The sequence below is a fragment of the Helicoverpa armigera genome, chromosome 25 (assembly GCF_030705265.1).
Source record: "Helicoverpa armigera isolate CAAS_96S chromosome 25, ASM3070526v1, whole genome shotgun sequence".
NCBI classification, from domain to species: domain Eukaryota; kingdom Metazoa; phylum Arthropoda; class Insecta; order Lepidoptera; family Noctuidae; genus Helicoverpa; species Helicoverpa armigera.
This window is the reverse complement of record NC_087144.1, coordinates 8,059,647-8,072,904: the sequence shown is the minus strand read 5'-3', so window position 1 is coordinate 8,072,904 and position 13,258 is coordinate 8,059,647. Positions and strand designations below refer to the sequence as shown.

General features: G+C 34.9%; 1 protein-coding gene across 1 annotated transcript in view; it reads right to left on the bottom strand.

Annotated features, from left to right (window-relative positions):
• Window positions 1-765: 765 nt before the first annotated feature.
• The window catches only part of Neto (Neuropilin and tolloid-like), a 191,477-nt gene continuing 178,984 nt past the window's right edge, over window positions 766-13,258 (bottom strand). The window contains exons 5-15 of the mRNA XM_064041446.1: window positions 12,079-12,167; window positions 11,507-11,678; window positions 10,450-10,595; window positions 9,576-9,676; window positions 9,024-9,178; window positions 8,501-8,619; window positions 7,925-8,062; window positions 7,218-7,388; window positions 6,592-6,913; window positions 3,692-3,829; window positions 766-1,550 (exon numbers count right to left, since the gene is read on the bottom strand). Of these exons, the coding sequence (XP_063897516.1) occupies window positions 1,462-1,550; window positions 3,692-3,829; window positions 6,592-6,913; window positions 7,218-7,388; window positions 7,925-8,062; window positions 8,501-8,619; window positions 9,024-9,178; window positions 9,576-9,676; window positions 10,450-10,595; window positions 11,507-11,678; window positions 12,079-12,167 (1,640 nt within the window). The 3' untranslated portion in view covers window positions 766-1,461. The remainder of the gene's footprint in view (window positions 1,551-3,691; window positions 3,830-6,591; window positions 6,914-7,217; window positions 7,389-7,924; window positions 8,063-8,500; window positions 8,620-9,023; window positions 9,179-9,575; window positions 9,677-10,449; window positions 10,596-11,506; window positions 11,679-12,078; window positions 12,168-13,258) is intronic.

Sequence of the window (13,258 nt, the reverse complement as noted above, 5' to 3'; positions counted from 1 at the left end):
ATTTTATTGACAATTCAATGAATACATTAGATGTTATTAGTTATTGTTTATATCAGATAATTTCAATTTATATTTAAATTAAATTAAATTTTATATTATGCTTTAAAGTTGCTATGTGGACACACAATAAATTATATTTCACAAACAAAATCAAATATTGTTTCCTGAAATCAAAAACATTTTTAATAATAATTACTTTTTTATTCTTGGAAGACTTGTGTTATGTTGAACAATCAAATAAATTAACTATATTTTAATTATTTAAGCATCAAATAAATGTTTTCTAAATGTGTAATTTTATTGGTTCATAAATAAATTATCATGAACTACAAAAATTTTACATAATCTTAAAGCATTAAAATATAAGTAAACTCCTTTAAATTAATACATAATTCAAATTAAATACATACGTTTATCATTCAAAACTAAAGAAACAAAACAATTGATTCATATTTTATGTAGAAATACTACAAAAAAAATTGAAGTGGCTCATGGCTCATGGCTAAGTTACAGCCGAAAGCGTCGACCGATCAGAAGCTAAAACACGTTTTTTCGGTGGATGGGTGACAAAATAATATATTGCTTTCGTAGTATTTCCACATTTGAATGAAATCTACTAACAATAAAAATGGCAGTTTCGTTTTAAATATATATTTACATTATTTCAGCAGTTTTTTTAAAATATACATATTTATATTATTTTATGTGCGTTTGGTATAGTTCACTTTTTGATAAAATAAAAGTTATTGTTTATTAACAAATAACATTTGCTTTAATTTATAACATACATACCTACTCTATTTAAAAATCAAAATAAATAAATACAGGACCGTTCTTTGCGGCCAACTGTAAAAAAAAACCATAGTGCCAATGGCGATCCAAATTCAAACAAAAAATAAATTTACACAATTACATAATTCAAAACCACAAAATCCATTCCAATACTTATCCTATTTCAAAACCATAAACAACAACAACAATTCATTTAACCGCAAACCAGAAAAAAAAACATTTTATTTTATTTTATTATCTATTTAAAAAATGCTAAAAAAGTTTTCACAATCGTTATCTATGGGGTTCAATGTCAGCTGTCACCACAAACGTCTTTCTTGGCCGATGACATGTCTCCTCTTCGTCATCCAAACCGTAAAAACACACACTGCGTTGAGGGTAAACTTTCCCCCTATAATCCACACTAGAACCCAAATTCCTAGGCAAAGTCTGCGACCTTTTATAATCTAAATCACTTTTCAAACAATAATCGTATATCAACTTCGGTCTCTCGTCAAAATATTTACTGTAGTACCCATCACAGGTGTTGTCAAATGACATGCTTTTTGAAAACGTGTCGAGGTGACATGTGTGGGGATGGTAGGACCCCTCGGGCCGGAGTCTGGGCTCCAGGGGGTACCAGGAGTCGGGGGGTGTTGGAGCCCACGGCGGGGGCCCCAAAGGTCACCCTCAGCGAATCGGCTTGGAGACTATGATGACGTCGGGAGCTGATCGGGTGGTCTCGGTACTGATTGGGCGACGGTCGGGGATTTTCTTTTCTGTAAAAAAAATTAAACAGTAAATACTTATTTTAGCTACGTATTTGACTGTTGCATGTTCGTACAGATATTGTCGAGAAGCTTTGATTGGTTCGAATTTGCTATTATTCAGACTTCACAATAATAATAAAATGTGAACAGAAGGTGGCTAATTTCAAAATTGTATAGTTATAATACACGAACAGTGACATTATAAAGCTCAAAGATCGTTTGATTGTGCTGATCTTACGAATGACAATGTTACCCGAATATAGAATATTTATCGAGGAAAAACGCGGGGTAAAACCACGAGGCCCCGTTAGTTTAATTAATAACAATGAAAGTAAAACGAGGAAAAGTTTTATGAACATTAATTGGGCATTCAAAGGCTTGTTAAAACAAAAACTTCGGGGTTCGTTGATTTATGCTTAAAATAATTCAATGACGTCAAAATTAATTTGTTTTCTTTTCCAATTTTTATATAAAGGTACATATTTAACATCATCATCCTCTGAGCCTTTTTTCCCAACTATGTTGGGGTCGGCTTCCAGTCTAACAGGATGCAGCTGAGTACCAGAGCTTTACAAGAAACGACTGCCCTATCTGACCCCCTCAACCCAGATACCCAGGCAACCCAATACCAATTGGTTAGACTAGTAAGGTATATATTTAACAAGCGAAAATAATTCTTATACAATGTGTCCCGGGGATAAGTGACCGCCCGAAATTTTTTGAATATTTGTACAAAATTAAGGATAATTTCCTTTATATTTGGGACTTACCGCCTTTGGTTTTTTTTTAATGATTTTTAGTAAATACTGTGACGTGCTGCAGTTTTTTTAAGATATTTCCTAAGTTTTTACATCTTTTAAATTATTTTTTCTTTATTGACTAGCCGACATCATAGTTTATCAATTAAAATTATCAAACATAACAAAAATGTAATAAAACATTTATTAGAAAAAAAAGAAAATAAAAATTCAAAGAAAATAACGCCTTTTTTTCAGTTTTTTCAAAATAAGTCCAATAAATGCCCCAATAATATCACTTTCTTTTAATTTATTAATAAACTACATGATATTTCCTACAATAGCTCACAACAATGTTTGCTGCTATTTCAAACAAATGCAAAAATACAGTCAGTTGAAATTTGAAAAAAAAGAGCAAAGCCTGTTATTAACAGGCCTGACGATAAATTTTTTTTAATGATTTTTTTCAAAAATATAAATGAAATTATCCTTAATTTTGTACAAATATTCAAAAAATTTCGGGCGGTCACTTATCCCCGGGACACATTGTATATTAAAGACGTAAAATATTTTAGTTTCAAAAAATGATTTCAATCTCAAACTGACAGTTATGATTTCAAAAAATAAAATTAATCAGAGCTCTTAAGATCCTAAACATTTTCTTACTTAAATATAACAGAATCTAGATGACTACTTAACTTAAACCTTAAGATTAAATATCACGTTTCTTCTCGTTAATAAAATAACTTGAGATGAAATTGGATAACCGATTTGTATACGTAACTTTAAAACCGAGAGCTCCTCAAAGGCTCGGGGAATTTTGTTTAGGGCCTATTAAAACTTTACTCTGAATGTTATCAAGCCCTACGCTACTCCTGTTAAAATTTATAGAATAAATAATACTGGGTTGGATAAATACTAGCTGTTTTTGGCTAAGATTCGTATCTTTAAGGAATTTATCCCTTTTAAGTTATATTAATTTCATGCGGTTTCACCTGAGTACTATAATCTTCTCCATACTCAATTGGATCTCATTCAAACTTCATAATTTATCGACACTACATTTGAGTAATAAACAATTTTTTTTCATCAATCACTTAAAACAAATATTAATAGCGCGGAAACGAAAGAATTTAGTACGTTGACCTACGTATCTGTTACAAACGCGTTAATATACGTGCATAGCCATGTTAATATACATTGCTCGCACGCTGGAACGTTGCCTTTTGAGTCGGGGTCAACGTACGGAAGTCTTTCGTTTCCGAGCCGGTGATATACTAAAACTAGGTACATATTAATACCTACACAAGCATCCATTATTTTTTTTATTTATTCCAAAGTTTATACATAATGTAGGCAATCTTTGTTTTATACTAAGCAGCTGAAAAAATAACTTAGTAATACAAAACTTACGTTTAATCTCCTGAGGAGGTATCTGCTTGAGCAGTTCTATGGTGATCTCTGAGGTGTTGGTGATCGGGGGCGAAGGCCTGACAATGGTGGCGCCGGAGTAGCCGAACGTGGAGAACCCTCGGCTGTTGGTGCCTGAACCTGTGGGAGATTGGTCATGGATGAAGTTTTTCAGAATAGGGTCACTTTGCAAGAATGAATTTTATAGTAAATTACATAAAATAAAAAATAAAATGATTTAGTTTTTCTGAGCTTGGAAATTGTATGAAAAACAAAGAAAATTGAATACTGGTCAAAAATTAATCCTTTAAGTAGGTATATTTTTATATGTGGACATTATTATTTCAGGAGCTCAATTCAATTATCACACTTTTGACTATGATAATATGAAATGAAACTTTATCTAGGTTCCTATGACAATAATAATTATATTCTAATAGACAGGTAGATAGCTATTATTTCTCATTAGTCATCTAGCCCGAGCATCGGGGCTTGCAGAAAGTAGCACATAGTACCTAAATCGTGTATTTTTTGTATTCGCACAAAAGAAAAACTACATTAATTGCTCGCAACACATGTTTCTAGAAACTACAACAAGAACAAATTCTAAGAATTAATTACAACAAAAACAGTAATCCCAACCTTTATCAAACATCTATTCCGTTTTATTTTCTTTTCAATTAACCACTCAAAGAAAAAACGATTGCTTTGGAATTCCAATATGGCGATTGGCGGGTAATATCCGCCATGTTGCTTTCGTAACCTCCACGGAGAAAGGAAAGATAGCGGAGACGCCATAAGGAAGGTAGGTCAGGCACCTTCTTGTAGGTCAAGCAACGGACGGTAGGCGTGATCAGTTACTAGAACTAACATGCCGTTTGGGTTACCTGACAAATCAAAACCAATCTGTCAAAGATTTTTCTTGATTGAGTGGTGATTTTATTTTGAAAGTAATCGGCGAGTTCCATAGAAGGCGTGTAAGAGTGGAGCTAGTAACGTTCCTCGTCCCCCGAACACCTGCATTTTGGCGCGCTACTTTCTTAAGAGGTTTTGCGATATGACATCTCTGCTAGACATTCTATTCGCCATGGTAACCTCACTAAGGGGTTATATTAAAAAAGTAATGAAATTCTAGCGGCAATAATTAAGGACCACTTCTAAAATCATCCAATTTATTTGAAACCAAATTAATGATACTTGTAAATATCTTGTAATAATTGTGAAAAAGTTTGATTGAATTTGTGATTTAATAATTTTGTAATTATTAACGAAAGATTTTGCTTTTCTTGGCCTATAAGTATCTCCGTCTTTAGGGTCTTTAAATGCCAAATTACATCTCAATCTAACCAGCCGTAATGTTTTCACACTAGCGTATTTCTCCGTTCGTTTTTGTTAAGCGCCACACATTTACAGCAACAAAAAATTTGTTGCGTAGTTCAAGGCGTCATCGCTTGACCTGACAGTAGTAGTAGTTGTAAATTGTTTTCTGTCGAGCATCTACGCACAACAACGCCCTTACGAATTAAATGAGCGTCTGCGCGTAATATTCGCTAGTATGAAAGTGCTCTATAGTAAGAAAGCGTAACAAAAAAACTTATTTTTAAATTACATAATTTGGAAAAGTAATGATTAGAATATTTTATTTCTTCAAACACTTCAACGTGCCCTATTCGATTTTACTACCTGACTTGAATTACTATTCTTAAGTGTACTTTCGATAGTCAAATAAACTCAAGTTGTAAAGTAGCAATATTACGAGAAAAGTATGGTCCTTTTATTGGTTGAGTCCTTTTCAAACAGGCCTAACCTAACAGACTGGCCCAATAGTTTGATATTTGATGTGCAATCCAAAGTATTGGCAAGTAGATTGAATCTTTGCTAATATTATAAAGCTGAAGAATTTGTTTTTTGAACGCGTTAATCTTAGAAATGTAACAGTTTAAGATATTCCCTTTAACAAGGAAGGCTACTTTTATACGGGTGCCTGCACAAAATATATTTTGTTCCACTTTAGCGGCAGCAGAAATAAATCATCTGTAGTAATTTCAAGAATCTATCTATAACGGTTCATGAGATTCTTAATCTGGTTTTCGACGGATAGCTAAGTCTTATAAGGCCCCGTTTTACGCTTTGGGTATGGAACCCAAAATATCAGGCCAAAAATAAATATAAACGCTAAATCTACAAGACACAAGTCATCTCCTATAAAGCTAAGTTCCAATCCAAGCTTGAAACCATCTTGATTCCCATATAATTAAACAGCATCCATATCCATTGAGGGTATCTAATAATTGTCACCATGTTGTCTCACAGAGGTCCTAGCGACATGTTATGGGTCGTTTGGAAGTCCCTAAAATTATCATAGTTGAAGCAATTACGCTTGTAATAGTATTCTGGGTTTAAATGGTAATTTTGGTTGTCGGTCGAATTGAACAAGCTATTTCTCTTGGTTTGACTAGAATTCTGATAGGTTAGGCATGTGCAAGGAATCTTATGAAGGAATCGGCCCCATGTCCATAGGCGTTCGCTAACTTTGACAGTCGGCCTAAAATTGGCCCGATAGTAGGAAACGCTGTATTTTTTAATAAAATCTTAGAGAACTCAGTCACATTTTTAATAGGTCTTATATTCATCTTCATACTGACTATGATCCTAAACAAACTATCAGCTGACTCAAAGTTTGCAGTGTGCGGATTCTCTAAATAGAAGAATGAATGAGTTGACGAGTTACGTCAGAAAAATAAATGAGCTACTGTTCAGTTTTTCTTGCCCCCATGTAAAAGTAAACTTATGTTTTTTATGACAAGTATAACGAAATACCCTAATAGAAATGTTTGACACTCCTCTGAAAATCTGCATTGATTTCAAACAGGAGTAAGGAGAAAAAAATGTCATAGACTCACCATCGGAACTCGGCGGAGGATCCGTTTGGAACAAACTCTCTCTAGTCTGACAACCAGACTCTTTAGTATCAGGAGCCCCAACAGAAACATCTCTTATCTCTCTCTTATGTTCTTTAAGTTCCTTCTTCTCTCTGCTATCGTCACTCTCTTTCGTTCTACTTCTCATAGATTCTTCTTTTTTGCTCAAGTCACTGCGTCTCGTTCTTCCATTACGTTCGATTCTGATATCTTCTTCTATCGGCATGCTGTCCACTTCTCTTCTCCAGATTTCTTCGTCGAGGTCTAAATGGGTTTCTTGGTAGTCGGATTCTATGCTTGATTGCTGTGAAATAATGACCGTGTTTATTTTCATTTGAACATGGCATGAATAAGAACGGTTGACTGTGGGGATCATCATAGTTCCCCCCTGCCCTTACCCTAATTAATGGTAGTGATATCATCATAATATTCGACACCAATATCGACATCAATATCATCATCGTCATCATCATTGCCGTAATGTTTCATTAATCAGGTAAAGTAACGATCGAGTCTACCGTACGCCAGCACAAAAGTATTAATATCTATGTATGTAGGGCTGGTTATATTAAGCCCAAAAGCGTTAATTTCATACAACAAGAACTAACCTTATGTTTCGACGAAAAACTTCTCTGTTTCTTCACCATTTCGTTATTGTGGTTCTCTCTCTCCAAACTCACACGAGGCTCACTGTCTCTCTGCAGCCTCTTGGGGTCCAGGGTCAGACGACTCTCTACCAGATTATCCAGGCGATCTTCACATGACTGTCTTATATGTTCCTGGTGAAAATACGTAGTGTCGGTCTAAATGTGACACTAAGCAACGAATATTTTGGCTAAAAGTTTTAATATTGAAAAAGTTTTCGGGGCCTAACTCATAAACGTCAGAAAAGGTAATTACTCATTTACGAGATCTCAGATTTAGGCCGATAGACGTCGTCATGACAAAATTGGCACTTTTGATTTTAAGTATAGGTCCTGACGAAGATAGATAATTAGGTACCTAACCGCTGATGTTTTTTGTATTTGAAGGAATTGGGAAATCTATATAATTATGTAAAAATGAATCAATATAACCCTCGGTAACGCCATGACAGGAACGGCTTTACCGATTAAGCTGATAAATAGAGAGAAGGTAGCTTAGACCCGGGAGAAGGACATAGCATAGTCTTTGTCTCCACTATCAACATTTGACTACGAGAAGCAGTTATATATAATTTCATTTATTTGCAAGAAATATGGTGTTACATAAGATGTTAACATGTGTAAGTTTGTGTACTGAACATGAAATAATTGGCCAACTATTATTTACTAACCTTGATAATCTTATGATCCTGGTACAGTTTTCGTATGCACTTGAAGATGAAGACAAATGTCATGCCTGACAGGATTAGCGAGAAAATAATTAAGATCATCAATATGTGAGGCTGGTTGATCGTTGATTCTGTTTTCGTCTGTAAAGAAATTAAGGGTTATAAGCACTTTGTTGGTAATCAAAAATAAATAAAACAGCCCCAAAAAGCTGTCAGCTATTTCATGTTTTTGTTGGGAAAAAGAAGTGCTGCAACAAACTCTTCTGCAACACATCTGTTAGGTTTGCAGACCGCTTTATGTAAAACAGTGATACTCAGTCGATGTGGAAGTCGACCCCAATATAGGCTGTATATAGAAAGAAAGCTGGTAGCTAGGATCAATACACCAGCACTCATAGGCGCTGGACCATTCGCTAACATTAGCTTCACGTTGCTTCAATCTGCTTGCTTTATGTAACCGTTACCAGAAAAGACCAGTCGCGATAGCACTAGTAGATCAGCGCCAGCTTTCTTTCTGTGGACAATTACAAAAAAAGACTTTGCAGCCAAATGGTAGGTTATAGTCAATTAGATACTTACATCGCATTTTGCAGGGTCTTCATCAGCTTTCAACCGACAGTGAGCCAAATTATCGCATTTCAGATGCAAATCTATACAAGTGTTATCTTCGCAATCAAACTCTTCATCTGTGCACTTATCTGAAAATAAATAAATTGTAATTAAGATTTTTTTTTTTACTTGTGTGTTTGTCTATTGTATTGTGTGTTCAGAAGGCTCGTTAAGTTTGTGGGTCTCGGCTGTAATTTGATCATCTTTGGCACTCGTAACCTACCCGTAAAGTTACGGGTAGTCAAAGCCAGAAAGACTGACAACCAGTTCCACCAAGGGATTGGGTTGCTGAATTATGTGGGTTGAGGAGGTCAGATAGGCAGTTACTCCATCTAAAACTGGTAATTTTTTATGTTATATGAAACAAAGTTTCACTGTTTTTCCTAAAATAATTTGTTGGGCATATAATGTTTGCTCGCTATGTGAACGTGTGGAAAATAGTGTAAATGTTTTTTTTGCTTGACATAAAATTAAATTATTTATTGATACCTACCATCAGTACCAGACCCTAGTGTTCTGTACGCGTTGAAGGTGGCTATAAACTTGGTTTCCTCTTGAGCGTCCTTAGCGACGAACATCCTCACATACATCACGTTGCCGTCTTTCGTCGTCACTGAGTTGGCTACGGAGCCGCAGTATTCTGCTAGACTGGGGAAAATAATACAATTATTCATTTGAACGACTTTTTTCTAAATGTTTTTGACATTGCTCATGAATGTCGGTGTTCAAGAATTGTTATCATGCAAATTATGTATACACCATCACTAAAACTACCCGATCGTCGTGATATGTGCCTTACCATACACTTCCTTACTGATTGAAGCATGATGAAATGAAATGTAGTGCACATTTTTGCAGTCGTAACAGGTAGGTTAAGAGACTAGAATGTCTGATAACCAGTCTTACCATGTGGTACCAGGGTGCTCAGTTAACTGGGTTGAGGAGGTCAGATAGGCAGTAGCTCCTTGTGGAAAAGTTGGCTGCTTCTAATTATACTGGAAGAGGACGTCAATATAGTTGGGAAAAGGCTAGGCAGATGACTTACTTGGTGTCCATCTCCTGGTGAACCGTCTCAAAGACTTGTATAATATTCTTGTTACACTCATTAGGCTTGTCTAGAGTATAATGAGTAAAGTTAAGGTATATCTGAAACATAAGAATGAAAGTTTAGTTTAGTTACCAATGGAATATATGAAATGGAAGTAGAATATTGAATGATTATGTCTCCTCGTGCTATTAGATTCTTCTTGAAAAATAAAGTACTTGCTCGTTATTTATGGCGATCAACTTGACATAAAACAGCTTAAGTTAAAAGTTTTTATCTTATGTAGACCAATCACAAGTTCTTATGAAATGATGTCTTTTGTAATTGACGTCTTATAAGCACTCGTAACAGGTATATCTTCTTATGTGTAAAAATGAATTGCTAATCGTTATTCTCAGTTTCTAAGTTTGTATGTACTTTCTAAGTATATCTTAGATACCATTGGCTGTGTTTCGGATGGCACGTTAAACTGTAGGTCCCGGCTGTCATTGAACATCCTTGGCAGTCGTTACGGGTAGTCAGAAGCCAGTAAGTCTGACACCAGTCTAACCAAGGGGTATCGGGTTGCCCGGGTAACTGGGTTGAGGAGGTCAGATAGGCAGTCGCTTCTTGTAAAGCACTGGTACTCAGCTGAATCCGGTTAGACTGGAAGCCGACCCCAACATGATTGGGAAAAAGGCTCGGAAGATGATGATGATAATCGTTATTCTCACTAAAACTCTAGAATAGCGGGACCGATTTGGCTTACTTTGGTTTTAAAATGTTTGTAGACGTCTAGGGAAGGTTTAAACGATACGAAGTTTGTTGGGTCAGCTAGTATGAAATAATAACCTAAATTGGTAGGTGCTCTATTTTAGGGTTCTCAATGACTTACCTTCATATTCTCAGGAACTATAATAGTCCACATCACATCAAGCGCGTGATTTGAGTTACTTGTACAATGAGCATCTATCTTCTTAGTGTCTATGATACCATATTTGACGTTTTCGAAAGTTTTGTAGCATGATTGTGGTATGTGATCTGAAAATATTCATAGAAGTTATTAAGTGGCTTACTTTATTATCTTATTAAGAGATGGTTCGTTGCCCGGGTTACTGGAATAAAGAGGCAGTTGCTCCTTGTAAAATACTGCAGTGTGATTCTATAAGACTTCACTCTAAACTTCGCATCTGAATCCGCCGTGAGTTACTACACTAGCGCTACTCTTGCGAGCGCGTTTGCGAGTTGAACTAAATTAAACTCGAGATTTTGACAGATAAAGTATGAGATGACTTTAAGAACGTTTTGAACAGCGAAGTGAAATGCGAGTAGTTGTCTGAATTTTATAGAATCGACGTACTGGTGTTTACCTCAATATAGGGTAAATGTTGGATAGATGATGATGATGATGTAATGGCAAAGTTCGCAATCTTAATGATTAATTTTTGTGACATGAAGAATCTTTTATAAAGGCTGTCTTTTGACTTTTTAAGTTATATGTATGTAAGTACTTTTAACTCTATCTCGGACACCAATGACTAATTGAAGGTGAAGAAAAACAACATTGAGGAAACTTGAACTTTCAAATCGGAAATCGCCAATCTGTGAGCGAGCGTGGTGATTAACACTCAATTTTACCAAGCATCGGGACAGTAAAAAGGCTGATGATGATGATGATGATAATATTATAAATGTGAAAGTAACTCTGTCTGTCTTTCTTTCTGTCCATCTTTTTTTCACGCCTAAACTACTGAACCGATTTATGTGAAATTTGGTACAGACACAGTTAGGAACTTGACAAAGGACATAGTATAGTATTTCTACCAAAAAAATAAAAAGTAAAATTTATTCCGGACATATAGCGTCATCTATTGGTCAAACCAAAAATTTGCTGAAAGTCACTATTCCACGCGAACGAAGTCGCGAGCAAAAGCTAGTCAGAAAATACTTACAACTTGGAGCAGTTTTAAATTCGACATTAATCTTAAACCCCTCGTATTCTATAGTGTCGTCAGAATGGAACTTCAACCAGGCGTTAGGACCTTTTGTTTTCAACGTCCTGGGGAACGCCTGGCCGCAGAACCTGCCTAGCAGGTCGGCGTAAGCATAGTAACCATCTCGGATCTGCGGAGAAGAATATACATAGGAATAAATATGGACGTAGACCCTTCTTTAGAGAATCTTTAGACCCTTCTCTATCTTAAACCTTTAGGGTAAATGTACGTTTTGGAAACGAGCTGCCGATTGCAACTGTTTTGATGCGAATTTAAGCAAAATATTTGTCAGAGAGGAAGTTTTTAGTTTTTTTTTGTCGTGAAAAAACGGCTCGACGTAGTATTATTTCTGATTTATAATATAGGGGTCTAGCCTAAAATTAATTTGTTATTGTGAAATATTTATTGCAAACAAGTGTACATTTTTAGGTAAAATATTTTTCAATAAAGGTTAAGTTACAGATCATATTAAAGTAATAAGCCATTTCAATGATGGACAAAGATTCAAAAAGTGTATTTGTTTGACTTACCTCTAAAAAGTCGTAGGCGCATTCCGGATGATATTCTATGCGAAAAACGTCTACAAACGTGAGAACTATTACTTGGTCTATTGAAGTAGCTGAAACAAAGAAGAAAAAAATTATGTCCCGTTTCTACTACGTTCTATATTATTCTATACTACGTTTGTAAGTTTTTGATATAAGGTTCATAGGATAAACGTTTACAGCCAGTTTCTTCATCAAAAGTAAAAGCCAAAGTAATATCATAAAGTAAAAGTAATGGTCAAATTCGTTTTTTCAAGGCTAAAGTAACAGCAAAACTAATAGAAAAAACTAATTTTAATTTTTACTTTTGACGAAGAAATTGTCTGTAAGTAACCAACCGTAAGCTAGACGAAACTTTAGTTGTTGTAATAGGAACCCGGGCATTAGACACCACCTCGTCCACCTCATATGAAACCCTAACTATTTCTCATTGTAACGTAAACATTAGAATGTCCTCATAATGTCCTAATCATCCTTATTAGTCTAAAATATTAAATGACTGATGCGTATTAATTTCATAACCCTCATTTTTAGGGTTCCGTATCTAAAGGGTAAAACGGGACCCTATTGTTTTCGCTCCTGTGTACGTCCGTCCGTCTGTCTCCAGGCTGTATCTCATGAACCGTGATAGTTAGAGAGCTGAAATTTTCACAGAAGATATATTTTTGTTGCCGCTATAACAAAAAATACTAGAATTAAATAAATGTTTTGGGAAAAAAATCCCATATTTTAGTTTTATAAATAATGGTACGAAACCCTTCGTGCGCGAGTCCGACTCGCACTTGGCCCGTTTTTTTGTTGTGTCTTGAAATAACGTCAAGAAATAAGACCTTCTTATTTTTCATACGAGTCATAATAATTCTTCTGATCTTGTTATAAGGGCCATAAATTGATTGTTCCATTGAACTAATATCATTGTGAAAATGCTACTTATATGACAGTTATTGGAAATGATATTACAGTAGAATTACAAGCAAAATAATCAGTAATTGATATCTATTGAGTGTTACTGCATTATCTTATGTAATTAGAAATTAATTATTTATTAATGCGTGCGAATTGTATCTACTATGTACACAATTAGACAGATTATAAGTAAATATAATTATAAGTAATTATTATTTTTTGTAAAACGTAGTAAAAATGAGGGTCAAAAATTTGGCAG